This window comes from Camellia sinensis, chromosome 3 (genome assembly GCF_055761805.1).
Source record: "Camellia sinensis isolate YWXY chromosome 3, ASM5576180v1, whole genome shotgun sequence".
Lineage (NCBI taxonomy): Eukaryota > Viridiplantae > Streptophyta > Magnoliopsida > Ericales > Theaceae > Camellia > Camellia sinensis.
The window spans coordinates 223,250,376-223,275,974 of NC_138963.1; the positions used below are offsets into that span (position 1 = coordinate 223,250,376).

The 25,599-nt window shown below is 33.4% G+C and overlaps 2 protein-coding genes and 1 long non-coding RNA gene across 4 annotated transcripts; 1 reads left to right on the forward strand and 2 right to left on the reverse strand.

Moving 5' to 3' along the window:
• The first annotated feature begins 470 nt into the window (after window positions 1-470).
• On the forward strand, window positions 471-7,061 carry LOC114284245 (catalase). Its single transcript, XM_028227156.2, has 8 exons — window positions 471-643; window positions 1,699-1,795; window positions 2,848-3,125; window positions 4,595-5,371; window positions 5,580-5,669; window positions 6,318-6,385; window positions 6,475-6,568; window positions 6,683-7,061. Exons 1-8 carry the CDS (start codon window positions 491-493, stop codon window positions 6,740-6,742), a joined length of 1,617 nt encoding a protein of 538 aa, XP_028082957.2. The 5' UTR covers window positions 471-490; the 3' UTR covers window positions 6,743-7,061.
• Window positions 7,062-7,503: 442 nt separating this feature from the next.
• Window positions 7,504-15,863, reverse strand: LOC114284246 (putative serine/threonine-protein kinase PIX13). Of its 2 annotated transcripts, XM_082922345.1 has the most exons (7): window positions 15,566-15,842; window positions 15,094-15,440; window positions 9,033-9,168; window positions 8,467-8,603; window positions 8,271-8,394; window positions 7,808-8,137; window positions 7,504-7,684 (listed from the first exon to the last, which is right to left on the reverse strand). In XM_082922345.1, exons 1-7 carry the CDS (start codon window positions 15,636-15,638, stop codon window positions 7,644-7,646), a joined length of 1,188 nt encoding a protein of 395 aa, XP_082778471.1. In that variant the 5' UTR covers window positions 15,639-15,842; the 3' UTR covers window positions 7,504-7,643. The 2 variants fall into 2 exon arrangements, with proteins under 2 accessions (XP_082778471.1, XP_028082958.2); XM_028227157.2 differs by having other exon boundaries at window positions 7,504-8,137; window positions 15,566-15,863.
• Window positions 10,508-12,013, reverse strand: LOC145823126 (uncharacterized). The gene is made up of 2 exons (XR_014365319.1): window positions 11,878-12,013; window positions 10,508-10,618 (listed from the first exon to the last, which is right to left on the reverse strand). It is a non-coding gene; the product is annotated as an uncharacterized LOC145823126 (long non-coding RNA).
• Window positions 15,864-25,599: the final 9,736 nt, after the last annotated feature.

A 25,599-nucleotide genomic window follows, 5' to 3' on the forward strand; every position in this document is an offset into this window, starting at 1 on the left:
GTTAAAAGTGTAATTTAAATTATTTTTCCACATTTCACCAATGTTACAAATTTTGAAAAAGTTATAGCTGAATTATTAATAATTTTTTGTATTCACTATTTTTCCATATTTTATCCAAGAGAGAGAAATTAGAAAAACAATATCTATCTAATCAGTATGAGTTGTTAAAATAATAATAATAATAATATTAAAAATATCAAATTTTTTTATCAAATAATTATTTATTTAATAAAAAATTTAGAATTATAACATTTAAAAAAAAATAAAATTCTAATCAGTATATATGAGTGAGTGATAGATAATTTCGGCCCGGGTGGAGCCACACGGGGGAACGGGTCGCGGCTGGATCACACGTTTCAAAGCGGTTTCAGCTTACGTGTCTCATTGTTAGCGGTCCATGTCATCGTCTGCCACAAGTGTGGTGGTGAAGCAGTAAAGTAGATATAAAAAGCCAAAAATACGGATAAGGAAGGAGAGAAGGAACCCATGAATGCATGACGTCCTCATTTATTTTATTTTCTATTTTTTCCCCGCCATATATACAAACCCCCCTCCCTCTTACTTCAATCGACCCCAAAACACCTCCTCCTTTTCTCTCTCTCATTGCAAAAATCTCTCACCTGCGGCTATGGATCCATACAAGGTAATCGCTGATTCCTAAATTCTACATCGATTGATTTTGATTAGTTGTTTCTCATCAACTTCAATCAATTGATCGGTTGTTTGTGTTCGGTTAATTTGTGATCTCTCGATTTGTGTTTTTGTTTTTTTGAATACTGAAAATCATAACTCTCGAATTGGTTTCTGATTATTTCAATTGACAGAGTATAATTTGCGTTATTTGCAAACGCCTCTTTTGATTGGATGTGTTGGTTTGCTTCATCAGAGATTGTTTCGAGCGTTGGTCTTGTTTTCTAAAAACTTCCGTAACTATATGACAGCACTATATGATAGTATATACTTACCAAAAATATATGTAACCCGGGCCCAACTATGGGTTCCATTTGGATAATATGTTGTTAGGAGCAAGGGTCCTCTAGAGTGAAATTTTTCTAAAGTGTTATATTGTGTGGTTGAGATTTACTGGGTTATAGAATCTCAACCAAATAGGGTTATAGAATCGAGATAATCCAATCCCATATGATAGTATCTATGCTCCAAGCTTACTCTATTGTTTTTGGGTAAGTAACTTAACAAGCTTACTCTGATTTTTTTGGTAAGTGGCTTACTTAGCTTACTCTATTTTGGTCGTCGGTTTTACAAGTTTTTACAGTGTTTTCCACCTTTTTATTGATAATATTTGAGCTCTCTTTGGTTGCTGTGAAAATGAAAGGAAAAGAAAATTCAAGAAAATGTTGAAGATCTACATCCCATGCTTTTTCTGGTTTTCAAGTTGATGAAAAGCTTCCTTTTACTAAAGCCCAGTACTATTAAACACAACTTTGGGGGGTAGTCTATGGTCATTTTGATTCTTTGGTTTCCAGACAAGACAACATAAGCTCCAAGATTTTTGTTTTAAATTTCATGCTTTCTTAGTGACCAAACAAAGTAGGGGTGATTGTTTTACCTACACTGCCTCTCTTTATGTTTGTATGGTTTTCCATCTTCAATTTTTTGGAGTTCTGGTCTCTATGTGTGTTGATACATTTTTTTCCCCTCTTTTTCTATGTGTTCATTCCTCTTCTTTATTTTATTCAGTACCGCCCTTCAAGTGCTTACAACTCTCCTTTTTGGACAACAAATTCTGGTGCTCCAGTGTGGAACAATAACTCTTCATTGACAGTTGGAACTAGAGGTACTTCATTCAAATAATTTAATTTGTGAATCTGAAAATATTTTACAGTTCCACAGTTGTATGTCAATAACAGGATTTTCTAGCAAGCGTTGTATGTGTAGCTTACTCTCTGTTTGGCAAGATGTTGTTTAATATGTTTGATATGCATTTGTATTGGTTGTGATGTAGGCACTGTTGAGACATCATTTTCATGTGTTTCTGAATAAATTACAGTTTTGTTGTGCAACCATTGCGTAATTGAGATGTCAAATTATGAAAGTGCTTCGGAGTATTCTAACATTATAATTGTCTAGAGATAAAAACAAGGAAATGGAAAAAATTATGGTTGTCATTACTATCATTCTTGTCATTTGGATGTCAAAAGTATGCAATTGATATTCTCTCCTTTTTTCTTCTTCTTTTTCTTGTGTGTGATATAGTGAATGTTTTATTGACAGATGGTCAATGTGGAAGAGTAATAATAAGTTTTGAGCTAGCTGCCTCCAAATATGAAATTAAGAAGATCCATTTCTTGTGACTTCCAGTATGTCTAAGCACAATAGCTAGAACATTTTCATATATTATCTTCTGATATGTAGATTTTGTATTGGTTATTCTTGGAATATTAGCATATGCAATTATTTTAATAGTAGGATTAATGAAGAATCAAGGCCTTTCATGTTCTCCTATATTGGATTTAAAAAAATAATGATGTGTACTATTATTCCTTACGAGTAATTTCTTACAATTTTGTTAATATTGTGCATGATAACTCCCAGTTCTTCATGAGGGATTTATACAGTTTTCTTTCCGAAATCAATTGGCAGACGTCTATGCCTTTTTTTGTTTGAAAGCTTTCACTTGGTGATTTTCAAACAATTTCCCTCTGTATGTTGTTACATATGAAATGTTGATACTTCTTAAGGAACATACATGCAATAATGGTGGACAATTGAAATCAGTTGTATAATAATAAGAGATAGAAATAGAAATTTAGTTTACACTTGGTGCTTCTATTCTAATATTTGCTTAAAATGGTTATGATATAATACAAATTCTACTCCACTTTACAGGTCCAATTCTTCTTGAGGATTATCATTTGGTGGAGAAACTTGCCAATTTTGATCGGGAGCGTATCCCTGAACGTGTTGTCCATGCAAGGGGGGCCAGTGCCAAGGGTTTTTTCGAGGTCACCCACGATATTTCTCACCTTACATGTGCTGATTTTATGCGAGCCCCGGGAGTCCAGACACCTGTTATTGTTCGGTTCTCAACTGTCATCCATGAACGTGGTAGCCCTGAAACCCTGAGGGATCCTCGAGGTTTTGCTGTGAAGTTTTACACCAGAGAGGTGATTGATACTGTTTTATTATGCTTGCTTTCTGTTGTTGAGGTATTTTTTTATGATTGTCTGTTTGCTAACTTGGTGAATATGTCTGCCTCAACTACCCAGCAGAATGTGAACACATTGTAGGTAATCAGTAAGGCCATACTTTAGGAGTCCCTTAATAAATACTTGAAATATATGAAACCAAAACTTCATATGTGAAGACATTTATTTTGCTGCGGAGCTGCCTTGATTGGTTGCCATATCAGTTTTTTTGAATTTCATCTTGTTTTTGGCAGCAACTTAGGCTGCTTATCGATTCTGCTGACAGAACGTGATAATTTCTGTATCATTTATGAGATACAAGAATAATGCCAAAACTGTGAGGTGTTTTAACTCAGATGGAACAATTTAGAGGTTCTTCCTCTTCTTCTTCCTTAAATTAATCTCCGTGAAGTGGTTGGTTGCCTGCAGAAAATGGTTAGATAAACATAGTTCCTGGATTATTCGTTGTTTTTATTTTGCGGATATTATAGATGTGATGCATTGGTCCTTATGTTGGTGTACATACATATAAGTCTTGTGTATTTAACTTCGTTTGGGAAGAGCTAGGGACGGAACCAGGATTTCGTCAATACGATATATAATATTTTTTTCACCGTATAAATAAACACACATGTATATACAATACGATATATAAATTATATATACATAAAAAAAAATTCAAATATTATATAAACAATTTCTAATAGGATGAAGAAATTTTTTTGTAGAAAATAAAAAGAGAATACAAGATGTGAGAATAATGAGATATATATCTTTTATACTAAGAGGCCATTTTATTTATAAAATAAGGTATTCATAAATATATATTTAGAAGTGCTATGACAAACAAAATTTTTCATATAGTCTTCTCCTAGTTCAATCCCTGGTAGCTCCGTTTGGGAGGAACTTTTGGCTCTTTTTGATTTGGATGTGATGGTTATGAGAGAAAGAGTAAAACAATTATTGCCAAAAAATTATTGGCTTATTGGCTTATTTAGTCTATTTTGTCTTTTTGTGCTTATTTAGGCAAAAAATTATTGCCAAGCGACAAAGTGTTTTGGGAAGATGGTTAAAAGTTATTTTTTGATTTTTTTTGGCTTTTTTGTGAGAGAGGGAAGTGGGTTAAAAGCTGGGAGGTGGCTTTTAACCCACTTGCCAAAATAGCCCGTAGTGTATTGGTCCTTTTGCATGTGTAAAAACATCAATCTACAAACAAATCTCAGTGGAATATATATTTTTTCCTCTTTGATTAAAAAAAGCTTTTGAGTTAGTGTACACACAATTAGTGTTGCATTAATATATAGCGGTTAACTGGTTAATAGAGTTGTAACCTAAGATGTATAATTAATATTTGCATTATTATGATCTTTTGCAGAATTAAGGCTTTCTTGGGTTGAGTTGGTTTCTTCTTGTTGTTCATGTTGTGACCTTTTTCATTGTGGACTCAGGGTAACTTTGATCTGGTGGGAAACAATTTCCCAGTTTTTTTTGTCCGTGATGGAATGAAGTTCCCGGACATGGTCCATGCTCTTAAACCCAACCCAAAGTCTCACATCCAGGAGAACTGGAGAATTGTTGACTTTTTCTCCCACCATCCAGAGAGTTTGCATATGTTCACCTTCCTCTTTGACGATTTGGGTATTCCACAAGACTACAGGCACATGGAAGGCTCTGGTGTTAATACCTACACCTTGATCAACAAAGCTGGGAAGGTTCACTATGTCAAGTTTCATTGGAAACCTACTTGCGGAGTGAAGTGTTTGTTGGACGATGAAGCCATTAAGGTTGGGGGATCTAATCACAGCCATGCCACCAAAGATCTCTATGACTCGATAGCAGCTGGAAACTATCCTGAATGGAAACTTTTCATCCAGATAATTGATCCTGATCATGAAGACAGATTTGATTTTGATCCGCTTGATGTGACCAAGACCTGGCCGGAGGACATCTTGCCCCTGCAGCCAGTGGGACGCTTGGTCTTGAATAAGAACATTGATAACTTCTTTGCAGAGAATGAGCAGCTTGCATTTTGCCCTGCTATTGTGGTACCTGGTATCTACTATTCAGATGATAAGCTGCTACAAACTCGGATATTCTCTTATGCTGATACTCAGAGGCACCGTCTTGGCCCTAACTATCTGCAGCTCCCAGCTAATGCTCCCAAGTGTGCTAATCACAACAATCACCATGAGGGTTTCATGAATTTCATGCACAGGGATGAGGAGGTAGTATGATATTTTGTGCAAATACTGGCAAATGTTAGGTCTGTAACTGGTTAATACCTCCCAGCACTGGGAATATCTATTTTAGATCTGCATGCCTTGAGATTTGGATGACAAATACATAGGCATAAGATACAACCTGTGATTACTTTATGCTGTTTTTCATTTTATTTATATTATGGTTTGATTGGATGCTGTGATGCTTTTCTAGGTAAATTACTTCCCTTCAAGGTTTGATCCTGTACGTCATGCCGAGAGGCATCCAATTCCTCCTTCTGTCTTGATGGGAAGGCGTGATAAGGTAAGTTGCCTATCATTAGCTTCAAATTTTGAAGTTTTGAGTTTGATTTGGGGTTGTTAAATGAGTTGAAGAATGTAAGGTGCCCTCCTTTTTTAGTTGTCTTAAATATATAGATTTCTTTGTTCCCAAACATCTTCCGCAGATTACTAAGTAAACATATGTTATGGTTTAAAACATGAAATTATTTGAAGCTGATGCTTGTTGGCATTGGTAATGGTGATAGAGTGGTGGTTGAAGTGTGGGAGTATGAGGAACAAGAGCAATGCAATATATCTGAGAAAGGAAGTATGTGATTCGTGTCTTTGTGTCGCGACTAAGTAAAGTGATGCGTTGTCATGTGACAGTCATTTGAGTTTTTGCTACCACATCTTCATGTGCGAGTCATGTGAATTTATTAACGTGGAAAACTGCTATTAGTTTAGTATGGAGGCATGGCACCTTTATCACCACATGCATATTCTGAAAGTTTATAACTGAACATGACTGCTAGGATGTTCATCGCTTCAGTTAGATGATAGGTTGTTTTACTTGGCTTTTGTTGCATCTTCTAATCAAATGGATGCGTGAGCAGTAATTAGAACATACGCAACGCTCTATTACTACGGATTCATGATGTTCTAACTTGTCGAACCCCCCTTGCCAATTCAGTGCATCATTGAGAAAGAGAACAACTTCAAGCAGCCTGGAGAGAGGTACCGATCCTGGGCACCAGACAGGTACTTCTTTTCCTTCAATTTCTCTGAAAATGTTAAAATATTCTTATAGTGATGTCAATTTCCTCTAATGGTATTTGCTATTTTTCCAGGCAAGAGCGGTTCATCTGCCGATGGGTTGAGGCTTTATCTGACCCACGTGTCACCCATGAGATCTGCAGTATCTGGATCTCGTATTGGTCTCAGGTCAGACCCCTTGCATTTTTAAGCATTTTTGCAAATTATAAGTGTGACTTCCAATTTTAATTTTGAAATTGGGCTGTATTATGCTAATGCAATCTCGGGTTTTACATGTTGCAGGCTGATAAGTCTTTGGGTCAGAAGATTGCAAATCGCCTGAACGTGAGGCCTAGCATTTGAAGTTGAGGTCAGCCCTGGATGTTTTTAGTTGCTGAAAGTGAGTAATGTAGTGAGAGTGAGAACATCAGTTGCATGGAAGTTTGCGTTCAAGTGTTAATCCTCTGTTGTGTTCTATTATAATTTATGTGAATGAACTAAGTTGCATGAGGTGACATTTTGACCCTATAATTTCCCTATATTAATTAAGTGCAGTTATAAAATCAAATACCAAGAAACAAGCATAGGTTAAAACTGTTCTCCATTGTTTTGCTTTCTTTGTATATGGGAACTCTATGTATTTGCTTTTTTATGAATGAAGTTCTTATATGTGGAAGAAAAATTTAGGTTATTACATTGGAAAAACTGGGATGTGTTTTAATTCAGTTTGTGGGGTTGTGATTATTGATTTTAGTGTTTACAATAGAAGAATTTACAATCTGGGCAGAAGGACGACTCAGCTTTAATAATCCTAGTGGAGGCTAGGCTAATGGGGTAGGATAGCAATGGCATGAGATCATTTGTTTCAAAATCTGTGTGTCCCTTTGTCTCAAATCATTCAAATGTATAAGATTAATTTTCAATGGTTTGAGTGATTGTGAATGTTTTAGGACAGAAGAACAGGGACAAATGGAGATAGAGTCTTGGTCTAGAAAACCTTCTCGTGTATTTTGCAAGAGCAGGGCCGAGATAATCTGTGGCTTTGTATGCCATGACACCAATGTTTATTGGACAGTGATTATTAGCAACACTGACCAACAATGCTACGAGCACAAAAAAACTAATTTGTGAATCAAATAAATTCATTCTAATGTGTCTGCCAAAACACATTTTTGTTGTGTGTCCCAATGAGAAGTGGGAGATCTAGTTCATACAACAAACAATAATCGCAATTCACATACGCTTCAGTTGACATTTCCTTGTATCAGCGAGAACTAGGCAAGGGTGAGCGGGCTCGGCCACCACCTCCACCTTCATTGCCGCCATGTTTGTGGTGGAGCGGGGAGCGACTCCGACCATGATGATGATAATTTGCAGGACGTTGGTGTTGGAGGTGGCACTGGGCGGCTGTGGTATGTTTTGCGCCACCTCTCGACTCCTTGGCCTTCATCTTGATGGCATTGATTTGTGTCAAACTCTCCAGGACTTGTTCCATGGAGGGCCGGTTTTTGGGGTCGGATTCGAGACATTTGAGTATGAGTTGAGCTGTTTGGAATGCAGCTTGGAGAGGGTAATGGTCTGAAAGCTTTGGATCCATGATTTTCTTGAGCTTTCTTTTATCGGGCAGGGAAGGCCTTGCCCACTCTACCAAATTATGCTTCCCGGTTGGGCGTTCCATGTCGAGCACCCTTAGTCCAGTTAATATTTCAAGCAACACTACCCCAAAACCATACACGTCGCTCCTCACGTACAAATGACCTGTTCAATTAATCGAAGTGTGTTATTATTGATTATCCTCCTGTGAATTCATTCAGATAAATCCACATTTGTGAAATCAGATGTGATAATAATTTATAGGAGGGAGGAAGATGAAAGAGATATATATACATACCAGTGGCCATGTACTCGGGAGCGGCGTAACCGTAGGTGCCAACAACGCCAGTTGTGACGTGTGAATTGCCATTTACAGGACCTAACTTTGCAAGCCCAAAATCAGAAAGCTTTGCATTGAAATCCTGGAAAAAAAACTAAGAATAAATAAATAGATAAATAAAAATGAAATTAAAGCTAAAAATATTTGAGTATACCCCATCTAGCAATATATTGGAAGCCTTGAAATCACGATAAATGACTTGCTTCTCGGTAGTATGCAAGAAAGCAAGACCTTTAGCTGCTCCAATTGCTATTTTAAGCCTCGTCTCCCATGGAACAGGTTCTGCTCCCTCTGCCAACAACCACCACCACCAAACCAACTTTAGTTTGTATCATGTAATTTTTTTTTTAAACATAAATTTATTTTTAACAAATTCTAGGAATAACCAAATATATATATATATATATGACCCTTGTGTCTATTCTATTCTATGATATATATTTATATATATATATATATATATATTTTGTTTCTGCCTATGTAACAATTCTTTCTATATTTTGGATAAATTATATCAGTATTTCTTGTGATTTGATTTTTGGTTTAATTTTATCTGTATAATTTGAAGTGTGTTAATTCCCAGTTAAAAACTACACTTAAATTAAGGATAAAATAGTTTATTCACTCTCCTCAAAGTGATACAAATAAAATTATAACTAAACTGATATAAGAAACAAATTGCAAAACTATGAATGCAATAGAAGTGCCAAATTTTCTTACTTCTAAAAAGGTGGCTTTCTAAGCTCCCTTTTTGCATATGTTCATAAACTAGGAGGAATTGCTTGTCTTCCCAGCAATAGCCCAACAGCTTCACCAGATTTGGATGGCTATATTTTCCCAAAATTTTCACCTCTGCCTGCACTCATAAATTTACCAATTTATTTATTTATTTATTTTCAATCAGTAAGATATAATTTACAAAAACTAATAAACTCACAACATCATAATGTACATTCAAATATATAAAAAAATTCAACACATTACTCAAGAATACAAGAAACTCCATGAATATATATATATATATATATATATATATTCTTGGTCATTTTTGTAAAGAAATATAATTGTCACCATTTTTGGACAAATATTATCATTAAAGAATAGGTGCAGAAGCAACCATCTATTTCTGATGGAAGAAGGGAGGGAGGAAATTAGTTAATTGGCAACTTTATTTAATAGCAAACCTTGTCTTTCAAAAATGTTAGAGATCTCAAAATTTCTACCAAAATTTTTACTAAATGTCTCACGTGGGTATGGGTGTCCCACAACCACGTGAGACATTTGATAGAAATTTTGGTAGAACTTTTGGGATCTCTAACCTTGCTCGTTGTCTTTTCTCTAACAAGATTAGGAGAATTGTTCAACAAAAACTAGTTAATGATTTAAAGTCAAACTACAGCAACTCAATACGTATATATATTTATGATGTTGTTCAATTAATAAATTTATTCACTTCTAAGCTCTTTTTTTTTTTTTTTTTTTTGGTAGGTAAGTCATAAGTTTTATACCAAAAAATAGACATTACACGCCCAGAGGCAACACACCCTTCAAGGAGGGAAAAAAAACAAGTCTAGCTTCTACACAAAATCTAACAAGTAGATTAACATACAAAGAGAATCCAAAAGCTAGGCCAAGCAACAATCAACAGACATGCCTACGATTTCATATGAGTCTTATAACTTGATTTCTTAAACTGGATAGAGAGGCTAATCTCTTAAGCAAGTTTAAGATTAACGATTCTCTCAAGAAGGTTTTTCTTGTTTTCCACTTTTGAAGATGGGTTTGTCCATGGAACAACGAATATTCCATCTGAAAGGGATTGGGTAGCTATTTTGAGATGTAAAGATCGTTTAGGGGCTAACCCATTTATATTATCCACATCCCCGACAATTTCTTTCTCTTCCTTTGAAGCCTCTTTATTCGGAATATCTTTTGAGGGGTTACTCACTTTCAAAGAGGAGCAATTCACATCAAGCACACTCATAAGATCTGCACAAAAAGAAACCTTCTCATTGGCTACACAAGTATTAAAAATATCAAACGCATTTGAAGAAGATGGAGGAGGTGTAGGAACAAAGTTAACCATAGGAGTATCAACGACGTCCTTGCCTTTTTCTTTTCACTTCAACCCATTCACTTGGCTTGCCTCTATCCTTCGTCTCGACTATTTCTTTGGTCTTCCACTCTTGTTTGAGTTTTCGATTTACTTAGACACACACTTGTAGCATGACCAAATATTTTGCATTCTCCACACAGTTGGGGTTTCTAATGAACTTCCACTTTGATTTCGAACGGTTCTCCATATCCTAAGTTTAAAACAAAGGAAGGTGGAATCTCCTTAGTAGCTTCTATCTCAATACAAATTCTAGCAAATGTTAATCGGTTATGGTTTTAAGTAAATTCATCAAGGTACAAGGGATTACCGATAAAACTTGCTATGTAACGCAATCCCACCTCAGTCCAAAGTTCAAGGAGCAAATTGAAAAATTTTACCCATATCAGCACATTTGAGAAGACATTTTTAGTAAGGATCATACCATGGTGTCATTTCTTGATAACAATCAATTTGCTCCCAATATAATAAGGTCCTTCATCAAGAATGGACTTTAAAGCTTTTTCATTTTAATCTTGAATATAAAGTAGCTATTATCTAAGGTTACAACATTTTCAAGATTTTCCTTCCGCAACTTGTAGGCCCAAGTCTTCACTTGGAAAAAAGACAATTTTCTATCAATAAAATAACCCATAAGAGCATGTTCCCATTGCTTAAACCCAATTTTAGAGATTTCCAATTAGATTTGAAATTGATTGTTCTCATAACCCATCGAGTATCTCTTGAGGCGTTTAACTACTTTCTTCTTAGCAATCTCATATTTAAATAAACCACTTTAAGGCATAGAGATAACATTATGCGAAGAAAACTTACCCAACCTATTGAAACTATGGTTTTGGATCATTTCTACTTCAGTATGATCGGATGAGTTCATAGAAGCCACACCTACCAACCTCTCTACACATGACATTTGAACCTAAGCATGCCCTTTTGCCTCATTACAGTCCTGCACATTTGTGGTTGGGGTACTTCCTTTTGTTGTTGTCTCAATATCTCCCGTTGGTTCAGAGACAATTGTTCTGCGCAGGTCTTGTCCTGGTGACCTAGAACCCTCCATGGTATTGTAAGCTTCAACGAAATCACAATAAGTCTTTTCAATGTCAAAATTTTCACGTTCAAACTCAAGTTCTAATTGCTTTTGCATATAGTCTATATTATTTTGATTTTTATAATTGGCTTAATTTGAACTATTAGGGCCCAATTTCTTTTTCACCAAGCAAAAATGGAATTCTTTAAGCGATTTTGGATGATCTACCTTTCTTGTTTCTTAATTTCTTACCCATTTTCAGCAAACAAACTAGGGAAAATAGAGAGAAATCACAACCCAATTGCTATCAAGCTATAAGTTCAGCTTCGAACCTTTCATTATGAGACTGGGTATTGTAATAGAGCAACAATATTTACACAAATTTTCCAAAGAAAAACGCATTAATGTCGAATGCGAGAAGTTACCTCGACGGCGTTCTTGAGCAATAAGTCATCTTTGGAATCCAAGGACAGACAGGAACAAGAGCACCTATGTCTGCAACACATACTCTCTCTCTCGAACAACAACTATGATGACATTTTCTAGGGTATAGAAATGTGAAATCCTGAAGCTATCAACCCCAATCCCATCTCTCTTTGATTCTCTCTCCGCAGATTTTGGGACCAATCCTCTTGTACCTTGGTGTTGGAATTAGTTCTAAACTAGTTTTATTAGAACATTTGGCTTGTGTAGTATCATTTTTTGCTGTAAGGTTATGAGTTGAATTTTAAAATTATCTCATTTTCCTACTAATGACTAACCCCAACTAATATATATCATGTGGCCAAAAAATTAATTCTAAACTAATTTAACCCTAAGCCATACGAGTCTTAAGTTCATAGTTTTAAAATTATAACTGTGGGTGTACTTGGCAATGTCCACGTAGCCCATATCGCTCTATGAGAGATTACAGCTCCACTATATGAGTAGACTAACTTCCTTAGACTAATATGAGGCCTTTTAAAGTCGTAAGGGGTTAGCTAGCTGAAATGGCCTAACTCCAAAGCGGACAGTATCATGTTAGTCGGGGAGCGTTAGCTGCTTCATTTGGCGCCGTATGTGGAAACTCCCTGGGCAGGCAGCCAATCTACTGGGGATTTATGTAGGTTTACTCGGCAAAGTTTATGCATCCTATATCGCTGAGAGATCACAACTCCACTACATAAGTGGACTAACTTTCTTAGACTAGTATGAGGCCTTTTAAAGTCGTAAGGGGTTAGCTAGCCGAAATGGCCTAACTCCAAAGTGGACAATGTGGAGGATTAGCTGCTTCAATAACATACTCCATAAATCAAAATATAGCACACAATACATATTTGCTTTCCCACATATAGAGGAGGAAAAGTGGTACATATAAGAAAGAAGAAAATAAGATAAAAGAGAAGTTTCTCCTATCCTAACAATATTATCTTTGCATGTTTAGAGTAACAAATTTTCATGGAGCCTCTCTTAAACACAAGTATTATCAGTGAAAATGATGTTCAAGCTTACCCACGGGACAAGCCTAATGTGCCTTTTTTTCCATGGGCTTGGTCGGCAGTTAAAATCTTACATTCAAGCCCTACTCAACAGACTCACAAGCAAGCTAACGTGTAGGCAAACTCCATGAGACGGGACAATGGGTGACTGGAACTTCAAACATTAGGCCCAAGCCCACCGGCTAAAACTAGTTGGGCCACGGTCTGAGTCACGCGAACTTTTTCTTCTATGAGATGTTAGGGACATTGGCCCATAAGCACCCCATAATTTATTCCTAACAGGTCCTCCATGGAACAACCCCTCCCCTCCCCGGGGGCAAATCAGGCAATTCACATCTAATGGGAAATGTTTGTGTTTATACTCCTGGACTTTGATTATATTTAATAATAATAATAAACAAATCCATTGACTTTTTCAACTAAAATGCCGCCCCCCCACCCCCGCGGGGCAAATCAGGCAATTCACATCTAATGGGAAATGTCGGTGTTCATACTCCTTGACTTTCATTATATTTAATAATAATAATAATAATAATAAACAAATCCATTGACTTTTTCAACTAAAATGCCACTTTTGACTTTCAATGCTTCATACTGACATATTTCATGGTGCGGTTATATTACTGCATACGTGCATATCATGTATATATATATATAAATATTATATATTTAGAAAAAAATAATTATCAGTAAACATTTTACTCAGCTTAGAACTCTAAAACAACACCAAAAGAAAAAACCAAGGACCAGTTATAGTCCAATCCACAGGTTATATATACGTATATAAAAAAAATGTTGCATATTTAGAAAAAAAAATTATCAGTAAACATTTTACTTAACTTCTCATTTGGAAATAGGCTTTTTTAGTAACTTTTTGACTTTTTGACTAAAATATGATGTAAAAAAATGTTTGGAATGACTTTTTATTTTTTACAAAAAGATATACAAAAAGTAAAGAGAAAAGAAAATTTTTAATTTTTTGGTATAAGTTATTGACTTTTTAATTTTTTTAATAATTTTTTAACTAAAAAAATTACTTGCCAAATGAGAGCTTAATATATGAGAGAATTCTAAAACAGCAAACACCAAAAGAAAAACCCAAGGATCAGTCCAATCCACTGGTTATATAAATAATATATCATACATATATGTAAAAAATGTTTTATATTTAGCCTCCGTTTGGGAAGTGGGTTGGCTTTTTGGCTTTTTGGCTTTTTTGGCTAAAAAGTTTGGTTTGGGAAGGGCTTTTTGGCTTTTTTGATTTTTTTTGTGAGAGAAGAGTGTAATGATTATGGGTTGGATGTGATGTTTTGTTTGTTGTGGCTAAAATAGCCTGTTTTGTCTTTTGTGGCTATTTTAGCCCCAACCCAACTTGCCAAACACCACCTTAGTATAAAAAAAATTAAATATTATTGTATATATTTAAATCTTTTGAAAAATAATTGTTACATAATTTTAAATTTTAGCACACCTTTTTTAATATTACCTAAACAAAAGCCATGAAAGAAAATATAGATGGTGACTGTACAGGTCGTATACTCCAAAAAGTCTAAACCAAACTTTGTTTTTTCATACTGAAGTCAGTAGTTGTGTGGATGAATTTATTATATATATTTAAATCTTTTGAAAAATAATTGTTACATAATTTTAAATTTTAGCACACCTTTTTAAAATATTATTGATTATCTAAATAGAAGCCATGAAAGAAAATTAAGATGGTGGCTGTAGAAAAAGTCTAAGCCCTGGTTTGGCAAAAGATATAAAAAAAATTTAAAAAAATCAAAAAATCAAAAAAAGTTAAATTTTTTTTTTTATTCCAAAGTCTAAAAGTAAAAAAAGCCAAATAAAAAAATCAAACAAACAAAAAAATTCCAAGTTAAAAAAAGTCAAAAAAAATTAAAAAACCGACTAAAAATGTTATTACCAAACGATCCCTAAATGAGACTTTGTTTCCTAATAAATAAGCTCAAAATTTCAGATTGAAGTCACTAGTTGTGTGGATGGATTTAGTTGTTTAGAAAAAGTTTAAAATACAAAAATCAATCACAAAATCAAATTGTTTGATAGTGTATTCATACAAAATTATGAAATTACTGAAAAATACTTTGAATTTGTTGTTTAATATTTGAAATATTTTTGGTGCAAGAGTATGTTTAAATTTACCTGCCATTCTTTGAGACCTTGAGAGCTGTCAGGGCTAGATTTCTTGACGGCTACGGCCATTCCAACGCCGACCCTCGACGGCGCGTAAGTCTTCTCATCGACCCAACCCTTGAAAACCCTTCCAAACCCTCCCTCTCCCAACACTGTGTCCGGCCTGAAGTTCCTCGTTGCAGTCTTCAGTTCCGCATATGTGAACATTTTCAAGTTCGGTGTTGTAATTTGCCCACTCGGCGGCAACTCCTGCACACCACCACCACCACCTCCAGCTGCAGGCGACGCCCTATTTTCTGCACTGTTGTTGCTGTTGCTGTTGCTCTTCTTAAACGCGTCTTCTTTATAATTGTGCACTGATAAAATTAAGAAATAAATAACGTATCAGTTTTACCATCGTTTCATTGATCGGAGACAGAGAAAATAACCAACCGAAACCAGGTAAATGAAGAATTCAATCGATATATATATAAATATGTACCTGGAGAGGATGGTTTGGTGGCGAATGGGCTGTGATTATCTACTGGTGCCGGAGATGGCCAACAGTTCCCCATCTGTGTGTGTGTGTGTGTGTGTTTGTGTGAACAGAACAGAACTTAGAAGAAGTTTAGTTTGACACAGATATAGAATTGGGGTTTTTTGTTTCTATATTTCCTAGTTCCACGAAGGAGAGAAGAAGGGCAGAGGAAAGAGAGGAGTTCAGGAAAAACTAGAGGTGATTTATAGTTTCGTCAAACAGATGGGTCTGTCTTTGTGTGACTTTTTCTTGCTTAAAATACTCTCCTTACTCTCATTTTCCTTGGATTAATATATAATTATTATCCAATAAACAAAAGATTAATTTATAAATAATAATTAGTGTCTCTCGTTTTCCTTAGATTAACATATAATCTCCAACCAACAGTAGAATATTATATATCAACAATAAGGCTCAGTTTGGTTTAATTTTTGAAATGAATTTTGAGTTTTGAATTGTATTTTGACAAATGAGGTGTTCAAAGGGTTTTGAAAGTTGAAAATTTATTTAATTATGAGTTTTTAAAAATAACTTTTGGATGATTTCTATTTTTTTGTTTTTTTAGTTGAATAGACGGGGGGTGTGAGAGAAAATTCAATTGATTGATGTGAAGAATGTGAAAGAATGAGAGAGGAGAGAAGAGAGAGAAAAAATGGTTAATTGATTTATTAATAATAAAAAAAAGGAGAGAACATAAAGGAAATTGAGTTTTGAATTTAATATACTTTTCAATTTTTTTATCCAATTCATCATATTTTAAAAATCAAACCAAACACTACATTAGTGTTTCTAATATTATTACAAGGTTTGTATTGACAAGCAGGAAAAAATTAATTTATTGACCTTTTTTACTTATTTTGAAAAAATGTACCCAAAAAAAAAAAATGGATTTGGTTTGAATTTTTTGGATTAAATTTTTTAAAAATTGGTTTTTTTGATTTTCGTGTTTTTTTTTTGTTTTTAGTGAATGTTTTTTAAATTTTAAATATTTTTTTTACTTTTTTAGATGCACCTTACTTAGATATATCTACAAAAGTAAAAAAATTTGTGAAAAAACATTTTAAAAAATTAATAAATACCTAAAAATACAAAAAATATACTGAATTCTTGTATTTTTTTTTTGTATTTTTGGTATTTAGTGAATTTTTAAAAGATTTTTTTTATAATTTTTTTTTACTTTTAGGTGTATTTATGTTAGGTGTGTCTAAAAAGTAAAAAAATTGCTTAAAATATTTAAAAAATTCAGTAAAAACAAAAAAAATAAAGAAAATAAAAAAATAAATTTTTTTTGAAAAATATTTTTTAAAAAGTGAAAACAAACAAGGTGATGATATGTGATTTAAAACAAGTCAATAAGTAAATAAAATAATTTTTTTTTTTCATATGTTCTCCAGAAGGCTTAAGTTTTAAGCGTACGGTACGTATGCATGGACTTATTAGTCCTGAGATCATTAGAAATAGTGCCATTATGTTTTTTTTAAAAATAATTACAGAATGCTTAGAGTTTAAGCAAACACAAGATGACTGTATAATAAATAAATAAACAAAACAAAACAAAAGAATGAGGTTGGTGATTTCAATGGCCATGTAAGAGTAGATAAATTAGATTATGAGAGGGTGTATGATAGGTATAATTTTGGTGATAGAAATAAGGTTAGAAAGTGTGTTTTAGATTTTACGTTAGTTTCTAACCTAGTAGTGGCCAATACTATGTATAAGAAGAGAGATGAGTATTTGATAATTTTTAAAAGTGAGTCAATTAGAAGCCAAATAGATTACTTTCTAGTAAGAAAAGGGGGCCGTCTGCTGCGACTATAAGGTGATTGCTGAAGAGAGCTTGACGTCTCAACATAAAATTTTGGTACTAGATTTATACTTTAAAGGGCAATACCATGTTCAGAAAGATAACGGGTGTCGCAGGACTAGATGATGGGACTTAAAAGGAGATAAACTAGACATATTTAAGAATATAATGGATAAAGAAGGTAATTGAGACTTGGAAGATGATGCTAATACTATGTGGAACTTGATGGCTAATTGTATGAGGAGAATCTCAAGGCACTACAAGAAAAAATACTTTTGGCGACCACCTTTTTTTTTTTTGTCGCAAATAGTCCACTTTCTGTGACTAAAATTTAACTTTTGGCGACCACAATTTTTTGGTCGCGGAAAATCACCTTTTGGTGACCAAAAAAAAAGTTGATAGCAAAAAGTATATCTATTGGCGACCAAAGGCTTTTTTGGTCACGGAAGATCACCTTTTAGCGACCCAAAAAAAAAGTTGGTCACAGAAAGTATACCCTTTGGCGACAAAAAAAAAAGAGTTGGTCGCGGAAAGTATACTATTGGCGACCAAAGGCTTTTTTGGTCGCGGAAGATTACCCTTTGGTGACCAAAAAAAAAAGTTGGTCGCGAAAAGTATACTATTGGCACCCAAAGGCTTTTTTGGTCGCGGAAGATTACCCTTTGACCACCAAAAAAAAAATTGGTCGCTGAAAGTTATGGCGGGATAAATTTTTTAAAAAAAAGATACTACTGTAATTATATGCTATTTTTCTGTTTAGGCATTAAAAGTTTTATAAAATAATATATAACCCAATTTTTATGGGTTATATATTTTTTGCCAAATATGAATAAGAAGCATGGTATTGGTAGAGTGGATTGGGTGCATGGTGATTCCTTGGTTAGGAGTTCAAGTCCCAAGCAGCACAAAAAAATTATTTTTTTGGGTCAAGGCGCTGACTTTTGGCGACCAACTTATCTTTGGTCGCTAAAAGTTTACTTTTGGCTAATATGAATTGGACTTTCCGCGACCAAAAAATTGGTCGCGAATGGTCACTTTTAGCGACCAAAGGCTTTTTTGGTCGCAGAAAACTATCTGTGACGAGGCTTTAGCGACCAACTCGCGACCAACATATTTTGGTCGCAAAAAGATTTTAGCGACCAAATATGGTACTTTTCGCGACCAAAATGTTGGTCATGAAAAGTGTTTTTTCTTGTAGTGAGGAAAGCTTTTGGAGAGTCGAAAGGAAAGTGACCAAACTTTAGGAAAACTTGGCAGTGAAGGGAGGAGGTCTAAGAGGTAATAAAGACAAAATAAAGAGAGCTTTAAAAAGTGACAGAATGATAGAACTGAGAAAAATCTTAAGCGCTATAGATTGGCCAATAAGGATGTCAAAAAAGTAGTGAAGGAGACTAAGTTGAAAGTCTATGATGACTTATACACTAAACTAGATAGTAAAGAGGGAGATAAGATGATATACAAACTTGCTAAGATAAGAGAGAGAAAATAAGAGATTTTAAACAGGTTAAGTGCATTAAGGGTGATGACTCTAAGATGTTGGTGGATGATGAAGAGATTAAAGAGGGGTGGAAGAACTATTTTGAGAAGTTGTTAAATGAGGAACATGGAGGTAGGTTAAAAGGGGAGGAAGTAATCAGTAATAAAGAAAACCAGGACTATAAGTTCTATCGTAGAATTAGGGACTTTGAAGCGGAGTTTGCATTTAAGAAGATGAAATTGAATAAGGCTTTAGGAGCCAATGATATATCTATTGAAGCGTGAAAATGTTTAGGTAAGAAGAGGGTTGTTTGGTTGACTAGGTTCTTTAGCAAAATTTTGTTGACTAAAAAAATACCAGAAGAGTGACGGAAGAGTATTTTAGTGCCAATATATAAGAATAAAAGAGATGTCTAGGATTGCAACAACTATAGAGGAATCAAGTTAACGTGTCATACAATGAGAGCATGGAAAAGAGTGATGGAACGTCTATTGTGATATATAATAGAAGTGTTAGAGAATCAATTTGGGTTTATGCCTAGCAGGTCAACAATGAAAGCGATCTATTTTTTGAGGAGTAATAGAAAAGCATAGAGAAAAGAAAATATATAGTTTTTATCGATCTTGAGAAATGATATAATAGAGTGCCTCGGGATATCATCTAGAGGGTGTTAAAGAAGAAAGGGATGACAAAATGTTACATTGATGTGATTAGGAATATGTATGAAGATGCGGTGACCACTATTAGATCGCCTGTTGGAGAGACGAGTGAATTTCAAATTACTGTAAGATTATACCAAGGATCAACCTTAAATCCTTATCTTTTCGCTTTAGTTATGGATGAATTGACGCACAATATTCAGGATAATATGCTATGGTATATGTTTTTTTGCAGATGATATCGTGTTAATGGATGAAACTAAAGAGGAGTTAACATTAAGTTGGAGATTTAGAGAAAGCGCTTGAATCTAAAGGATTTAGGATAAGCAGAACTAAGACAGAGTATATGGAGTGTAATTTTAGTAACAGTCACAATGGAAGTAGAGGAGAAGTAAAGATTAAGAATCAAGAATTACCTAAAAGTGAATATTTTCGTTATTCAGGATCGATTATCACAACGACTGAGGAAATTAAAGTGGATGTGGTCTACAAAATTAAGGCGATGTGGCTTAAGTGGAGAAGTGCGTCTGGAATACTGTGCAATAAACGAGTATACATTAGACTAAAAGGAAAGTTCTATAGAACGGCTATTAGACCAGCGATATTGTATGAGACAAAATGTTGGGAAACTAAGAAATAACATGTAGATAAGATGAGTGTTACTGAGATGAGGATACTAAGGTGGATGTGTGACAAGATTAGAAAAAACAGAGTTAGGAATGAGCATATTCGAGAATGAGTAGTAGGAGTACCGATAGAAAATAAGTTGAGAAAGAATAGATTGAGATAGTTTGGTCATATACAACGAAAACTAACAGAGACAAGGCTGACCCTGGGCATAGGCCCACTAGGCCATGGCTTAGGGCCCCTCAAAATATACCCAAAAAAGGGGCCCCTCCTATTATAGTTTAGTGTAATACTAGCCTATCACCCGTGCTATGCATGGGATAATTATAGATATTTATATTTGTTTTAGATTTTTTTTAATATATAAATTATGTTTTTTAAGATTTTTTATAAAAATAATTTAACAATCTTATCACTAACCATAGTATATGAAAAAAATTAAAAAGGGTACTGCAGTAGCTATACACAGATTGTATCTATAATTATTTGTATGGGGGGATTTTAAATGTTGATCAGGAGATTTTGACCAAATCAATAAATGCAGGCATGTGGATTGAAAAAAGTTAATAAATGCTGATCAGAAGATTTTGACCAAATGAATAAATACTGAGTTTTTTTTTTAATAAAAAATTTAAAAAATTCATATTGGGATATTGAAACTCTCACAGGCCTTGGGGTTAAAAACCCCATTTTCTTTAAAAACCCTCTTGAGTGTTTATATTTATCTAACTTCAATCATATTAAAAAATTAAATTATAAACAAAAGAAGATAACTTCAATAATACAAATCATATTTTTTTTAATGCTATCTAACTACAATCACATTTTTTTCATAATAAAAAAAATAATTCAAAAAAAGGACCATTAAAATAGTAAATAAAAAGATTATTTAGTAGCATTGAACAAACGACAATCATATTTTTTTTTGTGAGTGTTTATGTTTATCTAATTTCAATCATATTAAAAAAATCAAATTATAAACAAAATGAGATAACTTCAATCATACAAATCATAATTTTTTTAATGCTATCTAACTACAACCATATTTTGCTCATAATAAAAAAATAATAATTGAAAAAAAGAACCATTAAAATAGTAAATAAAAATATTATTTATAGCCATTGAATAAACTACAATCACATTTTTCTTTTTGTAAGTTAACTTAAATCATATTAAAAAATAAAATTATAAACAAAATGAGATAACTTCAGTCATACAAATTACATTTTTTTAATGCTATCTAATCATCATCAATAATTAAAAAAATCAAACACAAATTAAGTCAATTGATAATTAAAAAACAAAATAATTTATTTTTCAAAAAACATAGTGAGTTAAAAAGATCAATTACAATTTTTTTTGGGGTCAAAATACAATCTAATCATCATCAATAATGAGTATATTATGTGACCCTAATGAGTACAATCCATTTTGTTTTTCAAAAAACACAGTGAATTAAAAATCAAATCACAAATTAAGTGAATTGATAGTTAAAAAAACATAATAATTTTTTTTCAAAAAACACAGTGAGTTAAAAAAATTAATTACAATTTTTTTTTTAAAATACAATCTAATTATTATCAATAATTGGTACTTTAAAAATCAAATCAGAAAAAAATCAAATCAAATCACAAATATTTTTTTCATAAATAATTGTAAAGAAAAACTATTAAATCAGTAAATAAAAGATTAAATCATATTTAAAAAAAAAGAACCATTGAACAAACTACAATCACATCACATTTTTCCCATAATAAAAAAATAAATAAATGAAAAAAAGAACCATTGACTAACTACAATCACATTAAAAAAATAGAACCATTGAACTAACTACAATTACTTTTTTTTCTTCGTGAGTGTTTATGTTTATCTAATTTCAATCATATTAAAAATAAAATTAAAATAGTAAATAAAAAGATTAAATAACATTAAAAAAAAATCATTGAACTAACTACAACAATCATATTAAAAAAAAGAGCCATTGAACAAACTACAATCACATCACATTACAATTACATTTTTTTCTTTGTGAGTGTTTATGTTTATTTAACTTCAATCATATTAAAAATAAAATTAAAATAGTAAATAAAAAGATTAAATAATATTAAAAAAAACTATTGAACTAACTACAACAATCATATTAAAAAAAAAAAGCCATTGAACAAACTACAATCACATCACATTTTTCCCATAATAAAATAAATAAATGAAAAAAAAGAACTATTAAACTAACTACAATCACATTTAAAAAAAAAAAGAATTATTCAACTAATTATAATCACATTTTTCTCTTTGTGAAGGTTTATATTTATCTAACTTAATCATATTAAAAAATCAAATTATAATTTTTTATTCGCTAGAAAAATCACAAATATTTTTATGCGCTATCTAACTATAATATTAAAAGAGTAAACAAAAGGAAAAGTTAAGAAGGAGAAAACAAAAAGAAGACTTACTGTTTACATACGTGGTCACTGAAGTTGAAAGTGTAGAAGTGAGAAGTCAAAGAAGGAGAAAACAAAAAGGAGACTCATTGTTTGCAATAAGTATGTGAAAAGTTAAAAAAAATGTGTGTTGGAGAAGTTAAAAAGATTTGGAAGAATTTAATAATTGCTAAGTTTTTTTTTTTCAAAAAAAAATCAAAAAAATTAAGAAATTAAGGTTCAAATATTAAAACTCTCACAAAACTTGTAGGTTAGAGACAGATATAAATAAATAGATAGATATACATATAGATATTTATATTTGTTTTAAATTGCTTTCAATATACAAATTATTTGTTTTAGAAAAGGTACTGCAGCAATTATGAGAGAAGTCAAAAAGTCTTGTGGGTTTAAAGAAGTTAATAAATGCTGAGGTTAATTTTTTTTTAAAAAAAAATAAAAAATTAGAAAATTAGGATTAGCATATTGGAGCTCCTACAAGCCTTGGGGGTTAAAAACCCCCTTTTGCTTAATATATAGTATAGATATTATGTATGCTTTAAGTCAAAAAAAAATTAAATGAGACCCAAACTAACTTAAAATAAATTGACCCATTAAAATATTAAAAGGCCTATTCAAAATTAAAAGGGCACATTCTCTCTCTCTATCTAATTCCTAAACCTAACTCTTGATTCAATTTTTCCAAAAATTTGAGAGAAACTGCACAACAGAGCACTAATGAATTTCTCAAGAATTCATAGCAGCAGCACAGCTCAGATAGGTCTTTTTTCTATTCAATTAACTAAATATTTGTCTTGTCTTTTGTTCAATTGCGATTATAATATTGGTATTTATACAAATCTACATCATCAACAAGAATTAATCTTTTGCTACTTGTGCTATTATAACATTAGAAGTTTAATAGTTCACATTACAGAATTTAAAAATTTTGTGTTTTGTTAAGTGATGGTGGTGCTCTTGTACTTGTTTTGATCTAAAAAAATATTTTGATCTCTGCTTGTCGCGACCCCAAACCGCCCCTAGTAGTTTGGTACCGTGATGGCTAGTAATCCATGATTACCGAAGGCCAACTGCCAAAATTCACGCACAATCAGAGTAAAGATATAGGGGGCTCACAAGTGCGGAAGCAATAATCTAAAATATAAGTGGTCCATAAGAGCAGTGCAAAAGTCAAATGAAATGGCATACATCTTTTCATAGCCTTACAACTTAGATTCAAACAAAAATGAAGTACAAAAATACATCTTACATCTTGGAAAAAGGCTACTCGAGCCGACATGTTCAAAATACATAAGCTTCAAAAATTGCCGACATAAACAAGTATACAAAACACGCGTCTTGACCAAAAGGCTTCTCAAGCCGACGTATGCAACATACAAGTATTACAAATCGAGAAGCATAATTTTCAAGACTGCCGACGTAATTACAGGTTAGGCCGACATAATCAAAATCCAAAATAAGCTCCAGATTCACATCTAGGCGTCGCCGCCTTCTTGCTCATCACCTACAATAGAGAGGGTAAGCTTGGATACTCAGTGAATGGTATAAATAATAAAGGGGTTTGCATGAATAATAGCCGAAGTCCTTTCAAACATTACAAGACAAAACTCTATATATATATATATATATATATATACAAGGAATGGACCTCGCCCATCTAACAGATCTTCAAAGTTTCAAGGGATACTTTCTAGCATCACATATTATAAATAATAACATTTCGGCAAACATATCCACGCAGTAACCGTCCATGGCAAAACAAGACAAAGCAAGATAGGCATCTCAACAAGGGTGCTACGAAAGTTTAGAGTCCTCTAGCACAAGGGATTTTCAAGACAAGATGTGCTGCGAAAGTTTAGAGTCCTCCAGCACGAGGGACCTATGTTACAAAAGCCCGTAGCCCTTTAACACTAGAGTACAAATCAAGGGTGCTGCGAAAGTTTAGAGTCCTCCAACACAAGGGACTTTCAAAACAAGGTGTGCTGCGAAAGTTTAGAGTCCTCCAGCACAAGGGACTTTCAAACGAGATATGCTGCGAAAGTTTAGAGTCCTCCAGCACAAGGGACTTTCCGAGAAGGTCATTCAAACAAATATGATACGAGATATGAAACTAAGGACAATCATTCACGCTTAACAAATATCTTTCAAGACAAGCAAAGCAAAGTTCTTCAAAATGTTGATATCATAACTTTATCAGAAATACCACTCACCTTGCTCTTCAAACGTCGGGGTCAGGGCAAGTCCAAGTCCTGACAACACATGGCAAAGTCCATTGAATGCACTACTCAAAATAAATCTAGCACACATGCAAATGACCTCGGCATTCATCAAAAACTAAGTCAATCAAGTTGCAACACAGTTTTTATCCTTGGAAAAACATGCTGGGCAACTACCTGGTCTAGGCTGAGGTCCCACACCTCCTTGCCAAGGTGTAGCCTCGACGGCCACATTCAAAAGTGACGTCGGGAAAAGTCTGGGTTTCCCTCTTGATGAGCAAGAAGAATACGAGCATGAAAAACTTGAAAAACATGAACATGAGAAAGATGAATGCAAAGATCAAAACTTGTTATACAAAAGCTGAGATTTCATGCTATAACTACAAAAATGTGGACCTGGGTACCCACACTGAATGATCTTATCAAAACAAACACAAATGCACGAGCTTCGATGTAAACTTTCGGATCAAACGAGGCTTTTCTTCAAAACACATGAAAACCGTTTTCTCTTTCTAAGACCAACTTTAAATCGATAAATGGTGTGCAAAATAGGTTTGATCGTGCAATGCAGCTAGATGATGAAGAAGAACAACAAGAATAGGTTAAGATTCTAACCTCAAAACTCGAATCTAACGGCTCAAGCTCTAACGATTAAGCTTGGAAGTCACATTCTCTAGCTCAAACTTCTCCTCCTTCTAACTAGAGCTTCTCTCTCTAAAAAGGCAAGATTGATACAAAAATGAAATGCCTCACACGACAAACACTGACTTA

Bases quoted from the DNA above. Each gene is read 5' to 3' on its own strand.
- LOC114284245 (XM_028227156.2), top strand. From the start codon at position 491: ATGCATGACGTCCTCATTTATTTTATTTTCTATTTTTTCCCCGCCATA. The intron at 3,126-4,594 runs GTGATTGATACT...TTGTGGACTCAG, and splicing joins TGAAGTTTTACACCAGAGAG to GGTAACTTTGATCTGGTGGG. The intron at 6,386-6,474 runs GTACTTCTTTTC...CTATTTTTCCAG, and splicing joins CGATCCTGGGCACCAGACAG to GCAAGAGCGGTTCATCTGCC.
- LOC114284246 (XM_028227157.2), bottom strand. From the start codon at position 15,638: ATGGGGAACTGTTGGCCATCTCCGGCACCAGTAGATAATCACAGCCCA. The intron at 8,604-9,032 runs GTAAGAAAATTT...GGTTGTTGGCAG, and splicing joins AGAAAGCCACCTTTTTAGAA to AGGGAGCAGAACCTGTTCCA. The intron at 8,138-8,270 runs GTATGTATATAT...TTAATTGAACAG, and splicing joins TCCCGAGTACATGGCCACTG to GTCATTTGTACGTGAGGAGC.